The 25,571-nt window shown below is 45.2% G+C and overlaps 1 protein-coding gene across 1 annotated transcript; it reads right to left on the reverse strand.

The window, feature by feature from the left end:
• Positions 1-511: 511 nt before the first annotated feature.
• apoba (apolipoprotein Ba) lies at positions 512-25,255 on the reverse strand. The gene is made up of 30 exons (XM_082516284.1): positions 25,238-25,255; positions 24,631-24,833; positions 24,060-24,101; positions 23,550-23,662; positions 23,361-23,464; positions 22,952-23,099; positions 21,830-21,976; positions 21,420-21,544; positions 21,267-21,343; positions 20,233-20,689; positions 19,809-19,959; positions 19,556-19,702; positions 18,396-18,607; positions 17,110-17,317; positions 16,862-17,032; positions 16,573-16,776; positions 16,101-16,265; positions 14,482-14,687; positions 14,221-14,403; positions 13,973-14,103; positions 13,175-13,382; positions 12,904-13,076; positions 12,647-12,822; positions 12,437-12,549; positions 11,973-12,346; positions 2,533-10,068; positions 2,321-2,432; positions 2,087-2,119; positions 1,786-1,972; positions 512-1,669 (listed from the first exon to the last, which is right to left on the reverse strand). Exons 2-30 carry the CDS (start codon positions 24,683-24,685, stop codon positions 521-523), a joined length of 13,107 nt encoding a protein of 4,368 aa, XP_082372410.1. The 5' UTR covers positions 24,686-24,833; positions 25,238-25,255; the 3' UTR covers positions 512-520.
• Positions 25,256-25,571: the final 316 nt, after the last annotated feature.

Here is a 25,571-nt window from a genome sequence, read left to right on the forward strand (position 1 = left end):
TTCTGCAGGTAAAATAGAAGTTTATTAGATTTGCATTTCCTTCTGTTTGTTTACATTTTTACAGCTTTTTGGACTCGGAGGCTGACTGGGGATGAGACACAGATGGAACAAAGGAGGCCAGAGCAGACAACCTAAGAACAGGAAGTAAACCAACATGAGAAAACTGATCTTCAAAGTTTAACAGGAAGAAGCCAAACAACAAAGGAGGAAACGACTAAGAACCACAGAAAGCTTTGATGCTTCTTATACTTATAGATTTCTGATGTTATTTGTGTAAATGAGTCCAGGAGCTTCAGGAGGACACAATGAGACAAACACAAACTGGAGTTCAGCATCTGTTTAGCTGAACACCAACAAACAGCAACGTGCAGGCTGAACCACATTCAGTGAATCTCACAGAAGAAACGTAATTTATTTTTATCATTCATGAATATCACTTTAAAACAGTTTTTATTGTCAAAAAAGGGGTTTTTCAATTTTTTCATCCATTATGAAACCACTTTATCTTCAAAGTTGTGATTCACTGCCTAAGTGGCGTCGGCCATTCGCTGAAAGACCTCCAGAGGAAGGGTAAAGGTATCTCAATGTCCATCTTCTCATCGCTGACTCTAACGTAGGGTGCTGTGCTCTGGGAGACCCTGGTCATTAGAGCCACACTGGCTTCAAGTCCCTCATAGAAGCGCACCTGCAAAATACTGATGATCCTGCTGGTCCCATCATTTACTCGCTCCATGCTCAGAGCATTTAAGGCTTTCTGGGTCTTGAGTTTGATGAGGTCTCTGTACTCAGTCGTGCACCTCTGCGCCTCCTCGCCGTGCTGTTCTGAAAACTGCAGAACATCTGCATAAATGGCATTAACTTTAGAGGAAATTTCAGAGTTTTGATCTTGCAGGTAGGCGAGGAAACTCTCAGCTTTTTCAGCAACGACGCGTAAACATCCAGCAGCTGTCAGGTGGAGCACGTTGATCACGCTGATCACACCCTCTCTCAGCTGGTCCAGAATATTCCCCACCTTATCCATGATCTCATCTCCGCTAACAAAAGCATCACTTCCAGGTACGGTGAACCTGATTTTCCTGATGTCTGTAGAGATGTTCTCCACGAGGCCGTTGATTCTTTGAATGGCACTACGGGCTTCCTGGACCACTTCCATAAGAGAGAGCTTCCTCTCCGATCCCGGCACCATGAACCGTGTGTCATTCAAAAACTGCAAGGCTGCATCTAGCAGCACATTCATGTTGTTTTCACACTGTTTCATGACACGCTTCACCGTCTCAAACAGCCTGTCTATAGCATCCTGCACAGTCATGGACATCAAGACGTCAGAGGCCTTCCGGTAGTTATCTCGCGCTCCATCAGCAAAGTTTTGGATCCAATCCTGCGGTGTGGTACAAGACACAGGAACCTGATCGTAGGCTCGCTCTATGGCATAAGAAAGTGTGTTTTTCAGCTTCTTGCTGCCACGGTTGATGTCAAAGCCAAAGTGGGAGGTGTGATACTTGTTAATGCACTTGAACACAGCGTCTGTCATTGCAGGAACTCTGTGCTTGGTGCCTTCCATCACATCCCAAAGGAAGTCCCGATTCCACGAAGTCTGCACAAAGAATTTTTGCGAGTTTCTCAGTGAGACTTTTGCAGCGAAGACATCGGTATCCCTCTCTGGAGACGACTGAGAGTGAGGGAAGACGTTGAGAAGAGTATGACTTTAAACAGAGCATCAAACAGTCTGGAAAGCTGCACTCACAGTAACAATAATATGAAATAAAAGAGTCTAAGATGTAATACCAGGTATCGACTGAACAGCTTCCCATACAACTGTGATGGAGACCTCCTCTGTAAATGCACTCCAAGGAAACCAGATGATGGCGAAGACACGGATGCAGTGATGCCATCTTTGCGGGAAGCAAAGCGGAAGCTCACATCTGTGAACGTTCGACTGCTGATGTCAACGCTAAGTGTGTGACGAGGCTCCCTTTAAAACAGACACACCGTTAGTACAGATATGCTCCAGATCATATGTGATAAACACCTGACAGAGAACTATGGAGAGATGTGAAACATCAGCATCTGCATGAAATAAACTCACAGTGACTCAGCTGCTGAGACTCGGCGCTTCATTCTGAAAGAAAACGAGCGATTGAGGGTTTAATTCCAGACTTTGAATGTTTATCGGATGGGATCTGAGACAGTTCATCACAGCTTCTGATGCACTTTAGTGGTGTGCATGAAATGTTTACCAGTGTACAGAAATGGGGAAACTTATTTAAAGTTAAACCAGTGTTTCCAGTCGACTCTAGAATGCAGCGTTTGTTTAACTTACCGGACATTTTGTGCCAAAACATGTTGCCAGTTGACATTTCCATCAGTGTGAATCAATTTTCCCTTCCCAGTTAGACTCATTGCCCCATTATCATATACGATGGTTGCATCAGCTGGGGAAACATGGGCAAGATTAGGTTTTATATTGCCTTACATGCAGCAATGCTTACAAATGTGTGGTATCAGGTAAAGTGGCGTATGTTTTAGTCTTACCAGAGAGGTCGTATTCCAAGAAGTTCATGGTAGAAACACATCTGGATTTCAGTGAAGTTAATAGGTCAGAGTCCTTTTTCTCGACACTGGCAGTTGTCGACACACTATAAATGGGAGATGAAACCTTCACAGAGACGCTGAGAGCACCAAAAGATGGGATAAACACACTTGAAGGCAGATGGAGGGTCGTTGCAGGGATTTCGATTCTTTGCTCTGGAATGGTGATGGCTGGAAGGTCAAAGTTGGAAATCTGGCGTGTGATGTAATTTAGGCTGATGGTTTGCCCCCCGATGGTCACTGATTTTGGTAGAGTAAAAGGTAAGACTGTGATTTCATATTGTGGTATCTTAAATGAAAGGAATGATGTTTTTCCCTGCAGGTACTCTGTGTTAATGTCATAACCAGGCACTGACAGTACTGGCAGGCCAGGCAGCATGATTTCAAAGGCCTCGGTGCTGATCACCCTCGGGACGCTGAGGTTCTTAGGATCGAGTGTGAAGGGCTCCACATGCAGTGTCGTGAATGGTACATTAAAGGCAGGAAGTGAGATCACAGGGGGAAGTGTGAGATGATCCGGGACGTCTGGGTTTTCCAGACACTCGTCTATGTTCCTTATGGAGCTTGGAATTCCTTTGAGCCATGAAGGCACTGCAATGCTGATCTGAGGGACGCTAAAACTGACACCATTTTCCAAAAGGGTAAACGGTATTGCATATTCATGGCCATCCATGCTCTTTGTGTACACAATACTAGTGGAGACATTGAGGAATTGTAATTTATTCATACTGGTGACCTGATCAAACCTGAGCACATCCCAGAGGGTATTCTGATAAATAGGAATCTTAACTGTCTTCAAAAAAGCGAGGGGACCTTCTACTGATCCAGCCAAATTCAAGTGCACTGCTGATTCATCATTGGACAGCAGTAAAAGATGAGCATGGACGAAAGACGCAAGCTGTTCCTTAACTCTCCAGGTGAGAGACTGCTTCTCTGAGCTGACGGCCAGGTTAATGCTCTGAATGAGTCGAGCATCACCCAAACTGCTCGGCTGGCTCGCTTCGATATTCAGTTTGGTCTTGAAGGTCGTTAAAGGAATAAAGTCCAGTTCTCCTTTAGTGACATGTTTTCCATTTGTTGTGAAAAAGGCCAAATCGACATTGTTGGTGCTCGTGCATTCAGCCGTTGCAAAAATTCGCTGCAAGGAAACTGCCAGAGCTAACTCCTTATTCAAGTCAAACAGGAAGATGTTGTTGGAGTTTCGTTTTTGTTTCTCCTGTTTGTCGAGGTTTGAGTTTAAGACAGTCTTGACAGTTGAACGCAGGCTGTTGGCAGTGAAGTAGAAACTGGCTTTATTCTCCAGATCTCCAGAAAAGATACAGCCGTTCACCATCATAATGTCTGTCTTCCCCTGGGTGCAGGTCTCCAGAGACACATAAGAAGGAAACGCTTCCAGTTCCCAGTTCATGTCACAGTTTCCTGCAGCCTCAATCAGAGGAATGCTAAAAATGTACTTTAACTTTTTCTTGGATGTGAGATTTGGCTTTGTTTTGGTGTTTCCGATGAGCTCTTGATTCAGCTCCAGGTTGAGGAAGGGTAGCTTGACCTTTGCAGTGTTGGTTAAAGAAGCTTCCATGCCCCTTTTGTTGAGGTTGACAGCACATTCGTGGTTTGCATTGATGTTGTCGTGCTCCAGGGAAACAGCTGAGGCCACTTTTATTCCTCTCGTCCTCGTCAAGCTGGCGGTGCCGTCGATTTTTATGTTCAAAATGTCAAACGCTGACGTTGAAGAGGTGCCAAAACGAGCAACAATGTCAGACTGATTGTAAAGGCCTGCGCTGGCAATGAACGAAATCACAGCGGATTTGAAGGAGAAATCAAATGTCATGTTACCCATAGCTGGGATCGCTATGTTGTTCTGCATGGGTGGCAGTCTAAAAGTGGGCAAGGTTACTTCACTTAACGTTTCTGGAACATGAATGACAGCAAACGTTAATAATGGCAGCACAAGAGTATAGGACGGCACAGAGAACCCCAGAGCTGGGACTTTAAAGCTTGGGGTCCTGACCTCTTTGGGAATGAAATAGCTAAAGGCCGGCATCTCGGCACTGAAAGGTGAAACCTGTATATCCAGGATTGGTATTTTATATCCGGGGACTCTGAAGATGCTAGGTGGCAGGCTAGATGTGTCAGTTCTGTGTTTGATGTACTGTGGCCTTGCTTGGTTGTATGAATCTTTTAAAAATGCAACCACTTTGTCCCAAAACTCTTCAAACTGAGCCTGGAGGACGGTGGCTTTGTCGCTGATTGCACCGTAGATCGGTTTAAGGTACAGTTCAAAGCTGTGGGTGTCAGGGTTCTTGTAATAGTGAAGCTTCAAGTTCATGTCAAATGATTGCTGAGGTGTGGTGAGCAAAGTTTGGAATCCAGCATTTTCCCACAGCGGAAATTCTCTGACTTCAGGGGTTTTAATATGGAAATAAGGTATGCTCATCTCTGGGATAGAGAGCGGAATCGTCAAAAATTCCAGGTTAGCCTCTCCGTTTGCGGAAGAGTGGAAGAAGATGTCCATATCATTGTTTTCTGCGGTGATGTTGTGACTGTACTTGTACTGATTGAACCTTGCCAAAGCAAAGCAGGACGCGTGCTGTTTCACAGAGTTTAATGCAACACCACAGTCATGCTGCAGAGCTACCTTTCCAGTCAGTCTCAGGGGAAAGAAAACCTTCGAGTTTACTTTATTCTTAACATCGAAGGCCACCTCAAATGGATGGATTGTGAACTCCAGCGAGTTGGACATGGATCCAGTCAGTTTTCCATTGAATTCAACATCGTGATAGGCTGCGAGCGCAACCTTCAGGTCCCCGATATCAGCCACTCCATCCAAAACCAAAACACTCTTCTTCACAGATGGAGTTTCAGTTTCACATTTTGCATCAATACTAATCCGATTTAAGAGCACTGATTCAGCTCTTAGCGTGTGCTTGGCTTTTAAGGCCTCACAGTCAGTTTCTCCAACAAATGTTAACTTTGCAGTGCTGAAATTTACATCAAACTCCATGTTGCTTTTGTGAGTACCTTCATCAGCGTAGTCATAAACCGACCACTTTCCATTTCCTGTAGTCTCTCCAGTCACAGTGACTCTGCCAGATTCTGCAGAGGCTGCTATATTCTGTCTCACTGATGCCTGACTTGAAATTTCATGTGACGGGATATTCAAGCTGTGGTTATAGGCTGTGGCTACGGCTGCATGGACTCCACTCTTTAAAGTAAGGTCCATTTTACTGACCAACTCTGCTGTGTACATTTGGGTTGCAGCTCTGGCGACAGTCTTGGCAGAAGCCTCAGCAGCAGTGCCGGTGAGTATCAGGGATCCTTCGTGGTCAATGGCAAAGGCCATGTGTGCAGCCTTCAGTGTTTCTGTGAACTGCAGCTTCTTCATTCTGGGAGCCTCCAGCTGAGCCGTGACTTCAAACGTGTACTCCAGCGCCTTGAAGCGCGACTTGGCATGAGACGCAACGATGGCTGTAAACTGTGGGTTTTTTGGTGTGGATGTTGAGTTTTCAATTTTTCCTGTTGTAATGAGAGTCAGGTCTTCCGAGTACACCCTAAATTCTCCATGGAGTTTTCCAAAACGTGGGACACAAATGTCACTAGGAATCCTGGGATAAGTTATCTCTGGAACTGGGAGTGGTAAGACATCAAAGCCTCTCCACTGCAACTTGGGAATGTTGATTGCTGGAAATGTTATTTCCGATAGAGTTATTCCTGTGAAGGTGAGATCGGGTAGTTCAGACAGGTAGAGAACTTTCAGATCACCAAAGATTTCCTCTGGGTCAGGTGTTTGGATCTCAAAGTCTCTGATTTCATCTATCAGAGCAATGATCCTAGCTTTGATCTCATCGACATCTATCGTGAAGCCAGGGATGGTGTACAAGTTGAGGATGGTGAACGGAGGGAGTGAAATTTGAGCTGGGATGCTAATGTCCTGCAGATTCTTCATGTCAACTGTAAATCCTCGAATAACAAGATCAGTGAGAGGTACTGTAAAAGTAGGAACTTCAATCTTACCTCTTTTCAGTAAGCTCAGAAATTCATCTACAGCCTGCTTCGTCTGGTCAATGAACTCATTGTCCTTTGCTGTTTTTACAATCTGATCCATCACTTGGTTAAAGTTTGCAGACATTAATTCAACAATATTTCTGTAGGAATCGCTCACTCTTTCGAGGAATAAATACAGTTCGCCTCTGATGTCCATGTCAACAATTCTCTCCCTTGCATCCTCAAGGATATCCTGCACCTTCAGTTTGATGTCGTTGTAAAATGTAGTATCGATCACATTTTTCAGTCTTTTTAGAGCATCAGCCACTTTTGTGTTTTTTAGTTCATCCAAATACGTAAAAATGGAAGTTTGGATCTCTCTGAAAAAGTCCCTAACAGCCTCAATTTTTTTCACCAGCTCATATATTTTAATCTGCTCGTTGATGTAGTTTGTTAGTTCAGCAATCTTCTTATTAGCGTCATCAACGAAGGCACCGTACCGAAATGTCCTCATTGATTTAAGAGTCGAAGAAATATATTCATTAAGGTCATCGATGCTCTTCTTAAAGTCGATCGCTCTGAGCTGATTTGTCACACTGGACAGAAATTGCATTATTTTATCATAAAAATATTCAAATTTGATAGACTTCAAAGCTTCTACCAGTGACTGCACAGTCTTTTCAATTTTAAACTGCTCGACCAGAATCACCACCTGATCCATCAGCTGTTTGAATATATCATCGAGGTCGTATTTTAAAACAAGATCCCTGATGTAGAAATACACTTCATTGATTTTGTTGGGGATTTCATATTCATCAATCCAGTTGACGATAACATCATGGACCGACTCCATGACTTTTGCTATCTCTGAAGGGGGGATATTATAAGATAACTGCTCAACATGCGCAGCCCAGTCAACTGAAAGGAGATACTCCTTCAGATCCTCAAAAATCGACTTGATGTTAAAATCCTCAATGACTCGTTTCAGTTCTGATAGTTTGGTTTTAATCGTCTCCAAGATTTCATATTTGGAGTCTAGCTCCTGGAGAAACACAGCACCGGTTATCCGGAGTTTCTGGAAATCGATCTGTTTCATAATGTCTTCGATGATATCAAGAACTCTGAGAAATGACCGCTTAATTTTATATTGGTCATCGAAGGCCCACGTGTGATTTCCGACATCAGAAAGAACATTTGTTATCTGGGCTTCAAGACGTCCACCCTTGATGTACTCTTCAACGGAAAAAACGAGCTTTTGAATTTTGGTGATGATGTCCGTTACTGTGGTTTCTAAATTCTTCCTCAGATTCTTCACAGCAAGCTCCAAGTCATTCATCGTGACAGCGGAGGCACCGATCCAATCATCAAGTTTCACTTTCACTTGATTTACTTTTTTCTCCAACTCTAGCTCTTGCATGAAGTTACTCACTTGTGTCGGCAGGCGTTCTAGCTTTTCTCTAAAGTTGCTGATGAGCCCGTCGATATCTACATCACGGATGACCTGCTGCAGTGACTCTAAGGTTTGAACCAGTGTGTTTTTGAGCTGCTGAAAAGCTGCAGGAAAGCTCTCGATGAGTGGAATCTCGATGATATGACAGTCACTGTTCTTATCATACTGCAGGAAACCAGACATGTTGAATTTTGCATTTTCTTGTAAATCTTCTAACATTATTGCTGAAAACTCCAATTCAGCTTTCTCTGGATTGTTGGAAATACTGGTCGCCTGGTTGTAAGCACGGTCGTTCAGTTTAGACTTTACTTCCCAAGATAATAATTGATCGCTTGGAGTCAGGAAACCTTCAAATATGTTCTTTACACCAGCAGAGGATTCCCCACTTGGAAGCTTATGAGCTGTTGATATGCCGCTTTTATGTGCAAATGAAAGAGCTAGGGGCTCAGCTTTCAGCAGCAGCTGGCTGTACGTGTCTCCGGTGTGCTGCCCATGTAGATTAATTTCTCCCGCCGCGTTGAAACCAGCATCCACAGTGAGGCGAAAAGGCAGCGCCATGGTGCGAACGCTGCTGTTAAACCGCACAGGTGCAGAGTCTACCTGCGCCTCACAGTCTGATGTTAAAGACAGTCCAGCAAATTCCAGTTCACAGCTGTGAGTGAGCTGGGCGTCCATCACGTTTCCAGATGTGCTGTATTTCATGGTGCCAGCCACAGGTGAGTCATAGGTGAGTTCATAGGTATGTTTGACGCTGTGTTGCTCTCTGTGAGCTGCAGTCATGCTTCCACGGAGATCCACCTTAACAGGCTCGAGCCTTACGTGACCCTCGTGGCTCAAAGCGACGTCATAAAACCGGAGGTCATTTCTCATATTGAATCGCGTAAAAAATGGCTTCACATCGAGCTTGGTGTCTTGCTTGTAGTAAATATCGTCACAGATGAAGTTGTTTGACTCGGAGCGGAGGCTGAGGGTCCACAGGGTGAGGGTGAGTTTGTGGCTGTTTTCTGTTTTCATCTGTCTGAGTGTTCCCTTTGTGTTTCCGGTAAAACTCAGAGCTCTTCTGTCCAGCATCATTTTCACGCTGCTTAATGTCGTTGCGTCGTACGCATATCCCTTCAGGTCACCGTAAAGAGAGGCTTTAGCAGCTGTGACTTCACCCTCAATTTTCAGCTCCCCTCTGCTCTCGTCACCCATCGCTTTGGTAGAGGAGGACAGGGATGCTCCACTGTTGTCTATCGCACAGTTGAAAATGTTCTCCACTGTCACAGGACTGCACTGTATGCTGTTTGTGCCACTTGCTGTCAGACCATTTTTTCCAGCTGTTACAGAAGCCTTATGCCAGACACGCCCTGTTTCTAAGGTGAGGGAACCCTCAGAGTTTACCTGAAGCCCATTTGAATCCAGAGATCCTGATATCAGGGAGTATACCCTGTTTTTGTCGTCATATGCCTGGGATTCAATTGTGAGAAGGGCCATTTGGTTGGACACTCCAAACTCAACTTGGTTACTTAGTGATTCCCCCATGGCTTTGGCCAAGACGCTGCACTTCAGGGTCAGCTGCGTATCCTTATATCTGAGTTCTGCCACATGCTGGAGCATGTCCCTCTGAGCGCTCGTTTGGGACATGATGTATAACTCTGAGTTTTTGCAGACTCCACGGACTGTGTTGTGAACTTGTAGGACTGGTGAGTCAAACTTCAGAGTGGATTCTCCTCGTCCTTCTCGATCTAGTGGGCGTAGGTTGTAGCTGTGAAGGTAGGAAGCATTGGTGTGGAATGAGCCAATTTTGAGGAGTCCGTTGACGGTGCCATCTCCTGAGACTTCGTCTGAATTTAGGGAGGAAGTCGCATGAGCAGAGTAGTAGAGGGTGGCTTGCAAGCCTAAAGCACTAGAAGCTTCCATCTTGTAATTGGCTCTTGCCTTGAGTTTGTCCGTCACCCTTAATGTTTCTAAGACGCTGACGCTTGTGTCGATGAGGCTATGGCTGAAGGAGCTATTCAGAAGATACTTGAGATTATCATCGCCTCTTCCCGACATCATCCCGGTGCCTTAAAACAGACACAAATGATACTATATTAGTATGCAAACATGGAAGCATGACGTTTTACCTGCTGTAAGACAAAATGTTGGTAAGTGAAGACTCTTCTCACTGCACCATCAGGGCTTTCCAGGCACTGATTGAGAGGTGTTGATCTTACTGTTGCTGCACTTGCAGTTTGTTTTGGACCACAACCCAAATGTGCACTAATCAGTACTAGAGATGGACCGATCCGATATTACGTATCGGTATCGGTCCGATACTGACCTAAATTACTGGATCGGATATCGGAGAAAAATAAAAAATGTAATCCGATCCATTAAATATCACGAAAGCACCTCACAAAACTTGTAACTCACCTCAGAACGTTAGCACGTCGGAGCAGTATGCATCACGTGATAGAGCGGCTGTGGCATGCGGGACCTGTCGGTGGTCTGGATAGCATTTGGAGCTTCGCTAGCAACCTGGCATTTAATCTCCGACAAAGTTATCCCCGAGAGAAGTAAAGCAAGTGTGTAAGTCCATCTCTGAATGTAAAGCATTCCTGCGTTAAGCTTAACAAGCGATATATGGAGCGACTGCCTCTTCTTGCTGCTACTTCAATCATGAAACTGCTTAATGATCAGCTGATCGGCTTTTCTGTCGCGAGTCCGTGTCTCTTGTTTGTTTTTGGCCCACTTTGCACCAGAAAGAGGAAACCAGCGGCTGAACAACAGCAGCACGTTTAAGCTTGATCAGCTGTTGTTAGAATTTATTTAATATTACTTTCTACTCGAGGATCTTTTTCTACGTAGCTGACGCTGGTAACTGTGCAGGGGCGGATCTAGCAAAGTTTAGCCAGGGGGGCCGATAGGGCATTAACAAGGAAAAGGGGGCACAAAGACATACTTTTCTTTCTTATTCTCATTTAAAATGTCTAGCTTTTAATAAATAATTATCTGACACCCAAAGTTTTAATTTGATGTAAAATGAATAGAAGTCAATTACTGTATATAGTGACTATTAAGTCTAATATATATACCCTAGTAAGCTATAGTACTTTTTCCTTTGGGAAGGTACCATCTGTGCAGTCTGCAATTTTGTTGAAGAAAGATGTTGAATCTATTTAATATTTCTTGAAAAATAATTGATTTCTGTGCATTTTTTTTCACACTGCATCAAATTGTTGTTGGTTGATTACGTCAATTAGGCATCATGAGGTGGAGCGTGAGGGGTGGTTCCCTATTTTTATTTATTTTATTTTTGTTGTTGCTGGGAGTTGGAACCCTATTAGTTAGGTTGCTTAATATTTACGCTAAGTACTCTTTAAAATACCAGAATAGGGAGGATGGTGTAGGTTTAAGTTTATTAGATTGATCAGTATTGCTGAACTATAAATATTTTTTTTTTGCATACAGGTATAACAGAATAGCTTTAGTGTAGTTGTTGTTTTAAACTTGAGTATGAACTTATACAAAATGCAGCAAGATATTTAAAAAACAGTTTTGTTGATTAAAACACACTATATCGGATTCATATCGGTATCGGCAGATATCCAAATTTATGATATCGGTATCGGTATCGGACATAAAAAAGTGGTATCGTGCCATCTCTAATCAGTACTGTTCCTGACCATGGCTGAACCAGTAACAGGAAATGAATCTGCAGAAATATCACAGTACATGGAAGTTTTCAGAGGACCCCACTGGTCCGATCTCTCTTTGCCGTAAAACCAACATAGAGTCTGACTCAAATTGATCTTAACAAAGACCAACTTAACAGTAATATGACGCGCCGGCTGACAGGTGCATGAGCCTACCACACGTGCTGATTTAAATACTTCATGAGCGCAGAGCTCATTGTTAGCCAGCCTCAATCTTATCCTGTCAGATTTCATAGAGTCTTAAGTGACTTGACAGAAGAATAACTTTTTACCTTCAAGCTTGTATGACAACAGGCTGAAAGGTGACTGGGCCGTGGCCCTGAACTGTGCAGTGTAGCTGGGGACATCGGCGGTGTTGTTGCCCCCAGAGATCGAGCCTTCCCAGCTGTAGAAGTTGCTGCTGATCTTTGTGGATGCTGCAGCCAGACCGAGAAGGGGGAGAGACAAATCCAGAGACGGTGGTATGGTGAACCGTGGGAGCTGATAGGCCCTGGGTGGGATGTACAGACCTATCTGTGGTAAATCTATGAGGGGCACTGACAGGGAGTTTGGTACGTTCAGCTCTTCGGACTTTTTGCCTCCAAGTGGAAGAGGAAGTGAGATGGCCATCTTGTCCTTGTTGAACTGGTACCGGAACAAAGTGTCGCTGTTGAGGTAAAATGAAAGGTGAACACTGAAGCGCTGCAGAACAGGTGGAGCCTATTCATATCTGGAGGCTGATTTTTTAAACACTTACGACTGCAGGAACAGTTTTTCTGGCAGAGCGAGATCAGAGAGGCTTCTCTTACTTCGCAGTTTTGCCAGAGTGGGGATGTGCGCCGTCAGTTTGTCCAGCCATATGTTACCCGCCTTCAAAGTGAAACAAAGACCTGTTAGATCTCACTGTAAAGCTGTAAAACTGCCTGTAAAAGCTGCGTAACACTCTGAACACGATGTTTTATGACACCTCGATTCCTTTTGTGATGATGTGACGCAGTTTCATGTCTGTCTTCGCCACCCTCTGGTCCAGGATCTCATCAACGAGCTGTTGAAGCTGCCTGCGATGAGCCTCCACATTAGGGATCATTTTCTGCGTCTCTGAATTCAGGTCAGATTTCAGTTCCACCTCAAACTTGTCATTATCTGCAGAGAAAATCCAGAAAACCCTCAAATGACTGAATCCATGCAGCTGTCCCCTGTATTGATGAGAGGAGGCACAGTTACCGTATTTTAGGGAAGCTTTTTGCTGGTATGATATCTCAGAGAGGTGCATGATGGTCTCCAGGTCCATGACCACATCTTCATCCTTCTTTAGGTTTGCAGTGAGAGATGCATCGGCTTTCAGAGAAGGAACGACCATCTGGAGTTGCAGCATGCCATCATTCATCATGCTAAGCCTGCATTTAAAACAAAGACGTGTACTGTCGGCTTCCCATCCACTCAGCACAACCGAAACCTCATAAAGGACCCAAGACTTGTTTAATGAACTCTGTACCTGGCACGTCCAACAAGCGTCAGCTGTGGGATGTTCTTGTTGGTGATATCGATGGTGATGCCCCTCATCTTCCTCTCAGCACCGCTCTCAGTGAAAACCAGTTTGACTCCTGCTTCCACGTCATAGTCAGGAATGACGACCTCAGCAGAGACGGTGTTTTTTAAGCGATTGTATTTCAGAGCTGCCGAGGCCTCCGATGAATCGTCGCCTGTTAAGATAAGAATTAAAGCAATTAGCCGGCTGTTAGCTGTAGGGAGCAACAGGTGGACTTTTATCCAGTACGCACAGGAAAAGAATACACGCGTCAGCAAAAATGTGCTTCATTTTTATGAATTCTTTCACTGAAGGGACCATTACACCTCAAAGACACTCCAAAATCCCTGACAACAGTTTAAAGAAAACAAGGATTTATATAATGTGTACTTTATTGATCCCCGTAGGGAAATCCTCTCTGCATTTAACCCTTTCACTGTGTGAAGCAGTGGGCAGCCACCAATGCAGCGCCCGGCGAGCAGCGTACAGGGAGAAGGGTACCTCACGGTAGCCGTTCAGTGGATTTGAACCCCTGACCTTCCGATCATGGGCGACCACTCCTACTGAGCTGTCCCTGCCCAGATATAAAATATGATGAAGACAGATATGAGCCAAAGTAAACACAGCACCCTCTGTTTTGTGAGAACGACTCATATTTGTTCATGATGCTGGGAGAGCTGGGAGAGCATGATGGTTTAACCTTCTCAGTCTTATGAACTGAGCTTGCACACAAACACGTCCAGACATCATATTTAATAGCGTTACCTTCTGCCTTCAGGATTAATTTCAGCGTTTCCACCTTATGGCGCCCTCGTTTGCCCTCTCTGACCGTTTCATCTGCGATGGTGGCGGTGTACTCTGAAACTGTTCCTGTTGGCTGGATTTCAACTGCAAACCTGAAAGAACAAACTGTCATTAATCCAGGATTTGTTAGCTGTGTGGTAAAAAGCAGCAATAGATGTCAAAGTCAAATCACAAAGTATTAACTCAGATGAGCTGATCAACCTTCTTACCTGGTTTCTCCGGTTAGAGGGGAACATGGTGCCTGATCCACAGAGGTAGGATTGGAGTAACGCACTGCTGTGCAGAGCTTCAGACCACTGAGCAGAGGCTGGCAATCGACTGAGTCGGCCCGGTCTCCCACCTTGCATGGCCCCATCGTTGTTTGACCAGATGACAGAGACAGCACCTTGGTGCTGCATTTCAGAAAGAACGTGGAGTGAGGTGAGTGATAACAACACAACTCAAACAGAGAAAGACTGTGGGTCACTGACCTCACGCTGAAAAGCTGAGTGTTCGACTGAGGAGCAGGGATGGACAGCTTGACCTGCCTTCGGTTAACTGTAGCTTTAGCATTAAGGGAACTTTCATGGTACATGGTGGTGTGCGTCTGAATCCCGGCGTCCACGTAGTCTGGAATGTGCACGCCCATCTGGGTGATGAACTCCAGTCCAACCGAAGGCATGAAGGACAGCTCAGTCTGCAGAGACACAGAGCAGCTGTAACACAGGGATTCATGACTTGTTTCTGCTTTCTTTCTTTTTTCCTTTTTAGTTTATAAGAATAATTTTATATATTTATTTATTTATTTTTCCATAGCATTACATTTGAATTTAACAGTTCAATCTTTCAAATAACGGACAAATATTTGTGAAATTATGATGCATTTGTGAATGAATTTTAACAATCTAAACAGACAAATACATTTAAAAAAAAACAAGAAAATTGTGTTTTATTACATTTACAGTGATTTTACGTTAATCTACATTTGAAATGTGAAATCAGTCTATTTATGTAAATGTAATGATATTCTAGAAGAACAGTACAAAACTGTAAAATACTTTTATATTACAATTTTTTCACCTGATTGAACTGTTAAATTCAAATTTAATGCTGTGGAAAAATATATAAAATGATTCTTATAAACTTTTTTTACATCAAATAATTATTATTATTATTGCTATTTAGAGCGATCGTGGCTCAAGAGTTGGCAGTTCGCCTTGTAATCGGAAGGTTGCCGGTTCGAGCCCTGGCTCGGACACTCTCGGTTGTTGTGTCCTTGGGCAAGACACTTCACCCGTTGCCTACTGGTGATGGTCAGAGGGGTCGATGGTGCAATATGGCAGCCTCGCCTCTGTCCCAGGGCACGCAATCCATTATTATCTAAACTAACTGTATATTTAAGTATTATTATTCCTATTGCCACATTCATTGACCTTGTTTATAGGTAATTGTTTAATCACATTAAAATGTTCCTAATTTAATGTTTAAAAGCACTAAAGGCAAAATCCCATGTAAAATTAGGGCAACAAACTGTAGTGTCATTACTGAAAATAACCATATTTTTATGAGAAAGTTATTTTCTGGTATTATTTTGGGCCCCAGCTTCCGTAATAGTACTGTTTTAACTTTATACTTCATAAAAGGAACCAAGCCTGGGGACCCTGAAGAAAAATGTAATTTCTCTTCCAGCTTTTTCACAACCTTAACTCCGGAGCTTCCTTCATGCATGGGAATAACATGGAGAGTTAAAACCCAAGCAGCGAGCTAAACAGGCACCGATAACTACAAATATGAAAGGAACAGACCAAAGAACATTATTAAACTTGGACAATAGCAAATAAAACTGTCTGACAATTCAGAAAGTTATGATCAGGAACATATCCAGAAAAAAAATTAAACAAGTAAATATTGTAAATCTTGTATTTAAAGATGTATTATATATTATATCTTGTTGTCCATATACAGTACCTTTGGAATAATGTTTCTATACCAGTGTTTTGCATCCGATGCAGCAGCTCTATATCCTACAGGTTGCAAGTTGTATTTGTTTTTTGTTTTTTGGCCTGTCTGGGATTCATGACTTGTAATGTGATGAAGAGCAGCAACATACCGCTGCCGAGGGCGTCAGGCCTCCTCTGACACCTGGTGCAAACACACCAGCTAGTGAGAACTTGAGAGGGAAGCCAGATGCGGTGGGTAGAGCAAAGGCATTCTCCATGAAGATGTAGTGGGCAAAGACTTCATTGTCAGTCCTGGATATGAGCTCAGAGAACACCTTTTGGAAAGAAAACAGGAGAAAACAAACATGATGGGAGAGTCCACTATCACATCTGGATCCTCTAAAAGCACCACAAAAGTTGCTCCAGAGTAGTTTTTAGATCCTAAACCTAAGCAGCAAATAAAATTAAAAAGTGAAACAAAACTAATGAACTAAATCATCTGTGATCCTCTCCTGATGTTATGAACTGTTTTGTTCTAATGTCGCCATGCTGGCTGCATCGAGGCACCGATGCACACTGGAGCTGTGTGCCACTTCCTGCCACGATCAACACACCAAACGGTCAGGAGACAGAATATCCCACCTGGGCAGGTAGTACCCTGATGAAGACGTGGTAGTACATGAACAGAGTCTCAAACATTTTCCTCATCTCGCCGGTCTTCAGATATCCAATCTCATTCCCCAAAAGTCGGAGGTAGGCGGCGGCTTCAGGCGCTGGAGAGGAGCTCACATCATTCACAAGTTTCTGGATTCTGTCCGCCATGTCTTTCAGAAAGTCTTCTGGGATCTGAGAGCACAGGACAGTCTGTGTTTCAGCATGTGACATAGCATTTGCTCATGTGGTAGCTCCGTGTACGTGGAGAACCTCTCACCTGTTTCTTCCTTCTGTCTCGTTGGGGTGCTATTCTGTCCAAAATGGCTTTGAGCATTGGGGCTTTGTCCTGCGCCAAGTACATCAGTCTGGAAATGGATTCAGGGAGCAAACCTCTCTCCCCAAAAAGAGCATCGATCGTTGGTTCGAATCCCGTTCCTTCAACGCCGACCTTAAAAAGGAGATTTTAAATGTTTGGACCTCGACAGAAAACTGATTTTTGTACTGCAGATTCATGTCATTCAATACCTCGAAGATGTCGTAGCTGTAGTCAAACACCTTCAGCGTGGTCTCCAGCATCATCTCCTTGGGTAAGGTGTCGCTTCCATCAAAGATGATGTTGCTCTGGATTGATCCCAAGGAGGAGTCCAGCTTGTAGTTGCGGGACATGCCATCAAAGATGGCGCCTGTGGGTGACGGCTGGCCATTCAGGGCCGACTCAGTGTACTCCCTGAGTCTTTGGAAAGGACAATAAATGATATTTAATAGTGTTTATTAATATAATGCAGAATCAGCAGCACTTTTGTTTTTTCAGTCATGATCAGTCGTGTACAGATCCCCGGCCGGTGCCCTCCTCTTGCTACGGTGGCATCTATCAGCCCAGAGTAATCACAGATACAGACTGTACATGAGACATCTAGTGGTGAGGTGAAGAAGTGCATGTACAATCAATATGATTGTATTTTCAAACAAAGCTTCTTTCTCTGCTTTAACTTAAGTCCCTCAGCTGTGAAAGCCTAACGAGGGCTTTAACGAGGTACAGAGCAGGGAAGCCTGGATGGATGGTTCCTGTCCTTTCTCCACTTTGCACTCTGATATTTGGACCGATACCATCTTTGCTCATTACACATGTCAGCCTCAGCTTCTGTTTATTTCTTATTTTTAAAGTCTGCTGCAGTACTGTTATTCAGAAAACTTCAGTTTATTTTTTACTTTACTTTGATTTCAACCAGCTAAAGATGTGGCTGCTCAGCGAGTTTCTGACTTTCTCTGTCTGTAGTGTTGGTACTTAGTCCATTTAATGTCATCACATAATAACATAAATGTGTGAATGTGCTGGAAACACGAATAACATAGGAGGATGCGTTCAACGTGCAGGTAATACTCTTCCAATCTGAGATTGTTTATAACAGGAGGATGTAACCACCGCAGTGTCGAACAGGCCGCAGGGTTTCTATCATTGCCCTGTAACCATCATCATCCACGTCACGTCTTTGCCCTCAGAGTCAAACACACTTTGAAGTCTTGATGTTTAAAAACCTCGAGTGAACATTCTGGATGTTTCAATCGAACCAACCTGACATAAAACCCAGACAGCAGACGCTCAGGTGCTAGTAACAAAGTAGCCCCGCCCTAAATCGTTTCCAAAATGAACTTCATGTTTTCTTGAGTCAGACCTGAAACTAGAGGCCGAGCCCACTGAAAGAGTTCACTGAGTTCAGAGATGACCATCCGCCTCATTTTCTCACAGACCTCTATACAATCAGATTTCAGAGGAATCGCCCCCTGCAGGACATCCCTGGTCGTTCACTCACTGCTGTATTTGTGGTTCGTCTGAGTTTCTGATGTTGTTCAGGTAAGACACCACGAAGCTCCTGAGCTGCTCGTCCCTCGTGTTCTCCAAACTGCTGACGATGTCTCTGATGGTCGCTCGGTCCGGGCTCTTCATCAGAATCAGGAAAGCTGCTACACGCTTTTCTACGGGGCTGTGATCGTCCCGGTACACCTCCACGAACACATCTCTGACCTGTAACCAACCACACGGGGAGTGACACATGAATACAATCACGTGTATACTGAACATTTTCAGAGTCAGTATCTGTTCATTTTGAATTTGATGCCAGCCTCACGTTTGAAATGTTCAGGAGTATGTCTGTGGGTACCTGCTGTCCAGGTGTTTGAACTGAGGAGCTGGACTGGTGTGTTCTTGTGTTTGTGGCTCCAGATGTTTCAGCGGTCATGACTGTACTCATGTGCCCCCTGCCATACTAGCAGAGATGCTGCTTTAACCTGTAAGCTGAGAAGCTGTGGTGATTCCTCTCCTCCTCAACCCAGAGGAATTACCACAGCTTCTACTCGGCGCCAGTCCACCTTAAATAAGCTCAGAGGAGGTGGAGGTGCTTCTGGTTCAGTCTGAGCTTCCTGTGTGGATGCAGTGATGAGCTACGTTCATGATGATGGTTCTCAGACATTCTCAGATTCAAAATGAGCAGATGAGTCTGACATGTCATTTTTGGACTGTTTCAATCAACAACAACAACAACAACCTTTATTTATAGAGCACATTAAAAGCCTTAGGCATACCAAAGTGCTTTACAAAAAACAATAAAATAATACAGTTAAGAGCATTAATATCAAATATAATAAGAACAGCAGACAATGTTCACAGTAGAAAGCCACTAATAAAATGGACTGCAGCACATAGATTATAGCAGACCCAGTGCCGCATGATAGAGAACACCAAGAATGAAGGAATAGTAAAAAGTTAATGCAATAGGTCGCAGTTAACAGTCAGCATTTAACGGGTAGAGAAGGCAAGTTCAAAAAGATAAGTTTTAAGGCGTGCTTTAAAAGAAAAAATAGAATCAGACTCCCGAATGCCAATCAGGAGGCTGTTCCATAACTCAGGTGCAGCAGTTATCATTCCCAGATCAGTCTGTGTGAGAGATGTGTCCATGTAAGAGAGAGACTTTACCTCATCACTGACGTCCATCCGTCTAAAGGCCTGTATGGCTGCCTTTTGATATGATAGTGGGACTTCTGCTTTCTTTGCACATCGTAAAATGGACGAGATCAGGCTGGGGCTGACGGCTTGCATGGCCTGACCCATGACCCCAACGACCTGCAGATTAGAAATCAACATTTATGCGGAGGACTGAAGCCCCGAGACAGCTTTCAGCAGAAGAATACGTCCATGGATCTAAAACTACATGACACGCTTCACGTACCCTCAGGACAAGGAAGGACATCTCTGCGGGGTCAGGAGGAAGGTCAGAGTCGTAGTGTGGGACTGAGCAGTCGTTTAAGAGCACCTCCATGAACTTTGACACGTCTGTGAGCACATCCGTGACCTCCGGCGTTACCGCGTTTTTATGGATCCTGTGGATGAAAAAGAGTGTGGTCAGCTGCTCAGGTCAGATGATGCGTGATGCTGCAGGCATGACTGAGATGGAAACTGTTATGATCACGGGTGTGCTAAGCAACACCACGCTGTCTGCCCAGTATGGTGACGAGCACGCCCTGTCGGCCGTTTATGGCTGACGACGGTTCCACCTCCATGACCGATACTTCCTCACGTGTGACACTGAGACATGGGGACCATGGGTCTCCCTCTAGTGGTCACCTGAAGCACTGCATCATAGCTTTACTTACTTCTTCACTGTGTTGGCCAGAGCGTACATGATGGGCTTGCTCTGTTTATACTGAGCCATGCTGAGCATGTCTCGCACACGTGCAGCATCAGGGTCAGCCCGCAGACTCAAGGCGTAGACCAGAGCGTCTGTCTCCAGGGAAACGCCGTCGATGGTCCGGATAATCTGCAGGATGGCGCTGGTGCACTCTGAGGTCCCGCACTGGAACAGGGCCTGCCAGGTGAGCCAGCCTGATGCCGCTCGCATCTCAGGGACCGCCCGGCTCAGGGTCTCGTTCCTCAGGGCGCGCAGGCCGGACACCAGCTTATGGAAAAGGCCCGCCCTTTTTTGACCCTGGTCTGAGCCCGCTAACGTCACCAGCTCCCGTAAGGTGGTCAGAACATCGTCTCCTGTCTGCACTGGAGATTTATCTTCAGGATCTTCAAAGTGAAGGGGCCTCACCTGGTCGCGCTCCACACCTGCACACAGACACATGTGATGTCACTTATTCATTTCCCAGTAAGAGGTGAGTCTCATTTAAAAATGGACGTCAGCAGTGGTTTATAAAACTTTAATGAAGAGACTTAAATTATTTTCCTGCTGGCCATGTAGGGGTGCAGCTGCCTGTTGCACCGACGTGTACGGATGGATGTGGTCACATGACCTCACCCACGTTTCAAATCTTCAGAATTCAGAACTGACAATATTTTGTTGTCCAAATTAAATCCTCAAACTTCACTAAAACTCAATGTCAGACTTCTTGGATGATCTGTTAGTCAGTGACCTCCCAGCAGCCTTATTATTGGTCACATAATGTCATTAAAAGTCCTCAAAAAAGGATCCAACAGCACAAACACGGTCCAGAGGTCCAGTTCAGGTGAAGCTAGCAGACAGCTATAGCCACCTGTGTCACCATCCACCTGTCAGTCAAAGAGGCCACGCCCCAGTAATGCAAACTTTAAGCCTTAAGTCAATTTAAACAGGTGACACGAATCACCTGGGGACACAATAATCCCCAGGTGTGAAACTCCACAGCTGACTGGAAAGCTCACTCACTGAAGTCTCTGTTGCTGGTCCTCCTGTTGCTCTGGAAGCGCAGCTCCTGCGTCAGCTCTGACGACACCATGCTGTCCCTGCAGAGCAGATTAAAGCTGAGGCGTAACGGCGCCCTGTGCACGCACACAAACATGCAGTCAGGCGGTGACTCACGTGTGGGAGAGCGGCAGGTAGCTGTGGTTTTCTGTGCACGAGGCTGTGGTGATGTGCCTTTCCCTCCGATCAAACTGGTAGCTGCAGCTTTGAGTGCTTGTGATCAGCTTGGATATCGGGCTGTGCTGGAAACACAAACCTGACTTCAGAAAACATGTTTGCACCATTTAAACTCCTTTTTCGTGACTATTGTGACACGGAGGCTGTATTACTGTGACATTACTGTCACGAGGTCTGCGGTCAGCCTCAGCGAGCTCACAGACAGGACAACATTAAGTAGAATAATTACAGGTGATGTTACATCGTTAAGGTGTGTGGAGCTGTCTGAGTGCTTCGTGCATTTGTTTCTGCAGTAATCAGGAAATCAAACTGAGGGTAAAGAAAAGAACAAACTGCTTCTGAGTTCCCACCAGTCTCTGCAGCAGGGCCAGCGGGCTGTTGGTCAGCTCTCTGCTGTAGAACTGGTCACACTGGGACAGATCTCTGACCAGCGTCACACCTGTAGCAACATCACTGCTCGAGTTCACCAGAGTGACGCACTGACCGTGCACGGTGCTCTGAAAAAGGAGAAAACAGCAGAAAAAAGGATAGTAGACAGGTCCTGAGGTCACACAGGTGTGATGTTTACAGAACTTTTATTTTGAAAGGTCGAATGTAAGGCCGAAGGAGGAGATAAAAAAAAGGAGACAACAGAAAACGGGAGATGAACAAGTTAGCGCTGCAGACTGTGTTGCCGCCGCAAGCCTGAGAATTAAAGAATGGAACTGAGAAATACTGAAGGTGTCATCATTAATGTTTGAGGCATGCAAACATTACAACAGGGATGGGCACAGTGAGCGTGGTCAGGGGCCCAACGGCCAACACCATCACACCATCACACCACAGCCTGAGCACCGATACAGGCTTTCATGCATTTGCAGCAGAAATCAGGAAACCGTTTCCCATCTGCTGTTGTCCTGTTTCATGAGTCTGTGTCAGTCGTTGCCTTTGTTTCCTAGTGTGGTCTTCTGCTGCTGGAGTCCATCTGCTTCAAGGCACAGAGATGGTCTTCTCACGAGCTTATTTGAGTTCCTGTTTCCTTCCCGTCAGCTTCCTGCTCGTTCTCCTGTGACATCAACAAGGACTTCCTCCCTGCTGCTCACTGATATTTCCTCTGTAAGCTCAGAGATGGTTGGTGGGAAAACCGCAGCAACACTCAGACCAATAACCTCGCCACAGTCAGTGAAATCACTTTTCTTCCCGATGCTGAAGCTCAGGCCGAACATCAGCAGGTCGTCTTCGTCACGTCTGAATGCAGTGAAGAGGCGTTACCCTGCTGTGACCTTTGCTAATCTTGTGGATACGAACACATAGTTGAAGCAGGAAGTGGGCTTAAAACTCAAAACCTTCATGTTTTCCACTCTTGGTAAGTTTGAATTTCTTTACTGACAGAAAAAAAATCCTGATAAAAGAAATCTTTTTGTTTTTCCTGAAATAAACTATTTCCTGTGACAACACTGATTATGGTTTGGAGTGTTTCAGAGGACGCTCACCGTGCGGCCGCCCTGCTGGTCCTCCGTGTCTGGCACCATGAGAGCAGAAACGATCCCTCTCTTGATGTTGAGGATGCCGATCGCCTCGTCAGCGTCGGGGTAAAGCTGAATGTTGGAGACACCCTGCAGGGTGAACTTCAGAGGGTTCCTGGATGAACAAAGACAGTGAAACCTGATCAGAGGGGGGCGTGTTCAGCCGGTGAAGGTGCTGCTCCTGAACACGCCGCTGCTGTGGACACAAAGGCTCGATCTTTAAAACGTAACACATCGAATGTTTTCTGAGGGGAGCAGAGTGTCGGAGCCTGTCGGGGTCATAAACCAGCCTCACTCGAAAATGTGCTCGCTGCTCCAAAAACCGACATGGCAGCAGCATGCCATTTTAATATACAGTCTGTGTTTTTGCACTCACCTTTCCATGGCGGCCTGGAAGGCGTCCGAGCTGGGGGCCGGCCTGAGGGTGCAGCCCCTGGTGTGCATGATGAACTTGCACAGGTGGGGGACCTCGACCTCCACCTGACGAGCGGCGATAGCAGAGCCACGGTCAGAGAGGAACATCGTGTCATCAGGTGAAAAACGGGACGCATAAACAGCTGTTTACCTGACAGGTGAGCGCATGGCCGTCTCTCAGGTCGGCGGCGCCGGTCACGCTGTTCCGGCTCTCTGTGCTGTACCGATACACGTACTTCCTGAAGGCCTTGAATCTGGATGCTGCTGTGGGGGGAGGAGAGGGTCACATGGTCAGGGCTTTGCTCCTTTATGTGAAAAGGCTTCGATGGTTGTCCTCTTGCTGCATCTCAGGATTGGCTTTCCACACCATGACTCAGCAGCTGACCTTTGACCCCGTCGCAGGTGAGAGTGAGCAGCAGCTCTCATTCACAAACAGGACAGGAGTCCACGAGCCGCTATCTCCAGAAAACAGGCCGTGCGTTTATCAGTGCGCCATTGATCTGTTAGCAGGTCGATGTGTGTGTTTGCACACAGTGCACACACTCGACCTTCTCCAGCGAGGAGAAAGTCCACAGTTCTTTAAATACGTAATATTTTCAGCTCAACCTTAATAAAAATGAATAAAAATGAGTTTGCATGTTTAAGAGTGAGGATGACTTACACTGACACGCTGCAGTTTGTTGGTCCACGTCCTGCCCGTCCTCTGGAAGAAAACACGATCAACATACTTAACAGTATTTTAATATTGGAGTAATGAGAGCGGCTTCTAGAGGCCAGAAGGACGCGATTATAATAAAACCTTAAAAAAGAGCCAAGATCACACCGACGACTGAAGCGTTCCATTAGAAATAAACATTATACACTCGAATACAAACATTTGAAATTTAGATTTGTTTGTGTAAAAAGTGATTTTGTTGCGTTTGGCACACATCAGAGAGACAAGTGTTTCCTGTCTCAGATCTGATGGCTCATATTCACACTTTTATAATATGAACAGCATGAAAAGCTGACGCGCCCCAAAGGGGACCCGTGTCTCCGGCTGGAGTCAAACTGACAGGTGGACGCGAGCACGACTACACCGCTGGAAGCACCGAGTTTAAAGTAGGAAAGAAAACAATGAAAGATCCCAGAGATCAGTGAGAGAACAACTTTTTCATCCATGTAGAAAAACGGCTTGAGTGAGACTAACAGAGCGTCCTCGTGTGCGTGCACGAGGACGGGTCGGTACTTACGAGCCCGCGCGCAGCAGCCGAGCAGCAGCAGCAGACACAGCTTCCTGTGACCCATGATGGGCTGCAGGCCTCCTCCACACTGACACAGCAGCACCTCTGCTCAGCGTTTATGAAGACCCTCCTTCTGTCCCGCTCAGAGGTCAAAGTTCAACTCTGTCTGGTCGTTTCATCCCTCAGAATTAAAGTGTAGTCTGTGATCAGCACTGCCCCCCCCCCCAAGAATTCAATCAATAATTTACAGTGATGATGAGACGCAGCAGGTAAAACCACAGAGGTCAGAGTGGTGACATCAGCACGCCGTTTATTTTTTCTTTTATTCATCTTAATTCTAATATATGTACAAGCTGTGACCCCGCCCCCCATTGGTGATAAAACCCAGGTGTGACAGACACAGGTGTCCCATTTAAAAAACCACACTCACTGACTGCCCCTGTTTAACTGTAAATAAAAGATGGACATGGCCGCCATGACTGGAGTTTCTGGCTGTAAACATGAGGTTTAACACGGGACTGACTCACTGCTGCCTCTGCTGGACATGAGAGGAACTGCAGGTTTTACTGTTTCAGCACTGGACGATTATTATTATTATTTGAATTTATTGTCAGACCTGAGCTGGGCTCCTGCTTTAATGTGCCATCACGCTGCTGTGATCTTTGCGTGTGAGCTGAGCTCTCTGGAAGCTGAACGTTACACAATGCTGGACTCACTCATACTCTCGGCAGGTCAGAAGGGGTATCTGAGGTGAATGAGAGGACAGTTTAAAGTACGTATGGATTAAAAAGATAAGACGTTAAAGGGCAGCAGAGTATAGCTGGTCACACCATGTCAGCTCATCAAACAGCTCCCGCCTGACCGTCACAGTTACCTGACAAAATCCAGGTTAAAGATCAATTTATTTCAGCTCCCTGCTGTGTGTTCTGCAGCTCTATATACATATTGAC

This window comes from Aulonocara stuartgranti (genome assembly GCF_965226115.1).
Source record: "Aulonocara stuartgranti genome assembly, chromosome: 19".
In the NCBI taxonomy this organism is placed as follows: domain Eukaryota; kingdom Metazoa; phylum Chordata; class Actinopteri; order Cichliformes; family Cichlidae; genus Aulonocara; species Aulonocara stuartgranti.

Bases quoted from the DNA above. Each gene is read 5' to 3' on its own strand.
- apoba (XM_082516284.1), bottom strand. From the start codon at position 24,685: ATGGGTCACAGGAAGCTGTGTCTGCTGCTGCTGCTCGGCTGCTGCGCG. The intron at 24,102-24,630 runs GTAAGTACCGAC...GTTTTCTTCCAG, and splicing joins CGGCTGCTGCGCGCGGGCTC to AGGACGGGCAGGACGTGGAC. The intron at 10,069-11,972 runs GTAAAAAGTTAT...GTCTGTTTTAAG, and splicing joins GTTGTCATACAAGCTTGAAG to GCACCGGGATGATGTCGGGA.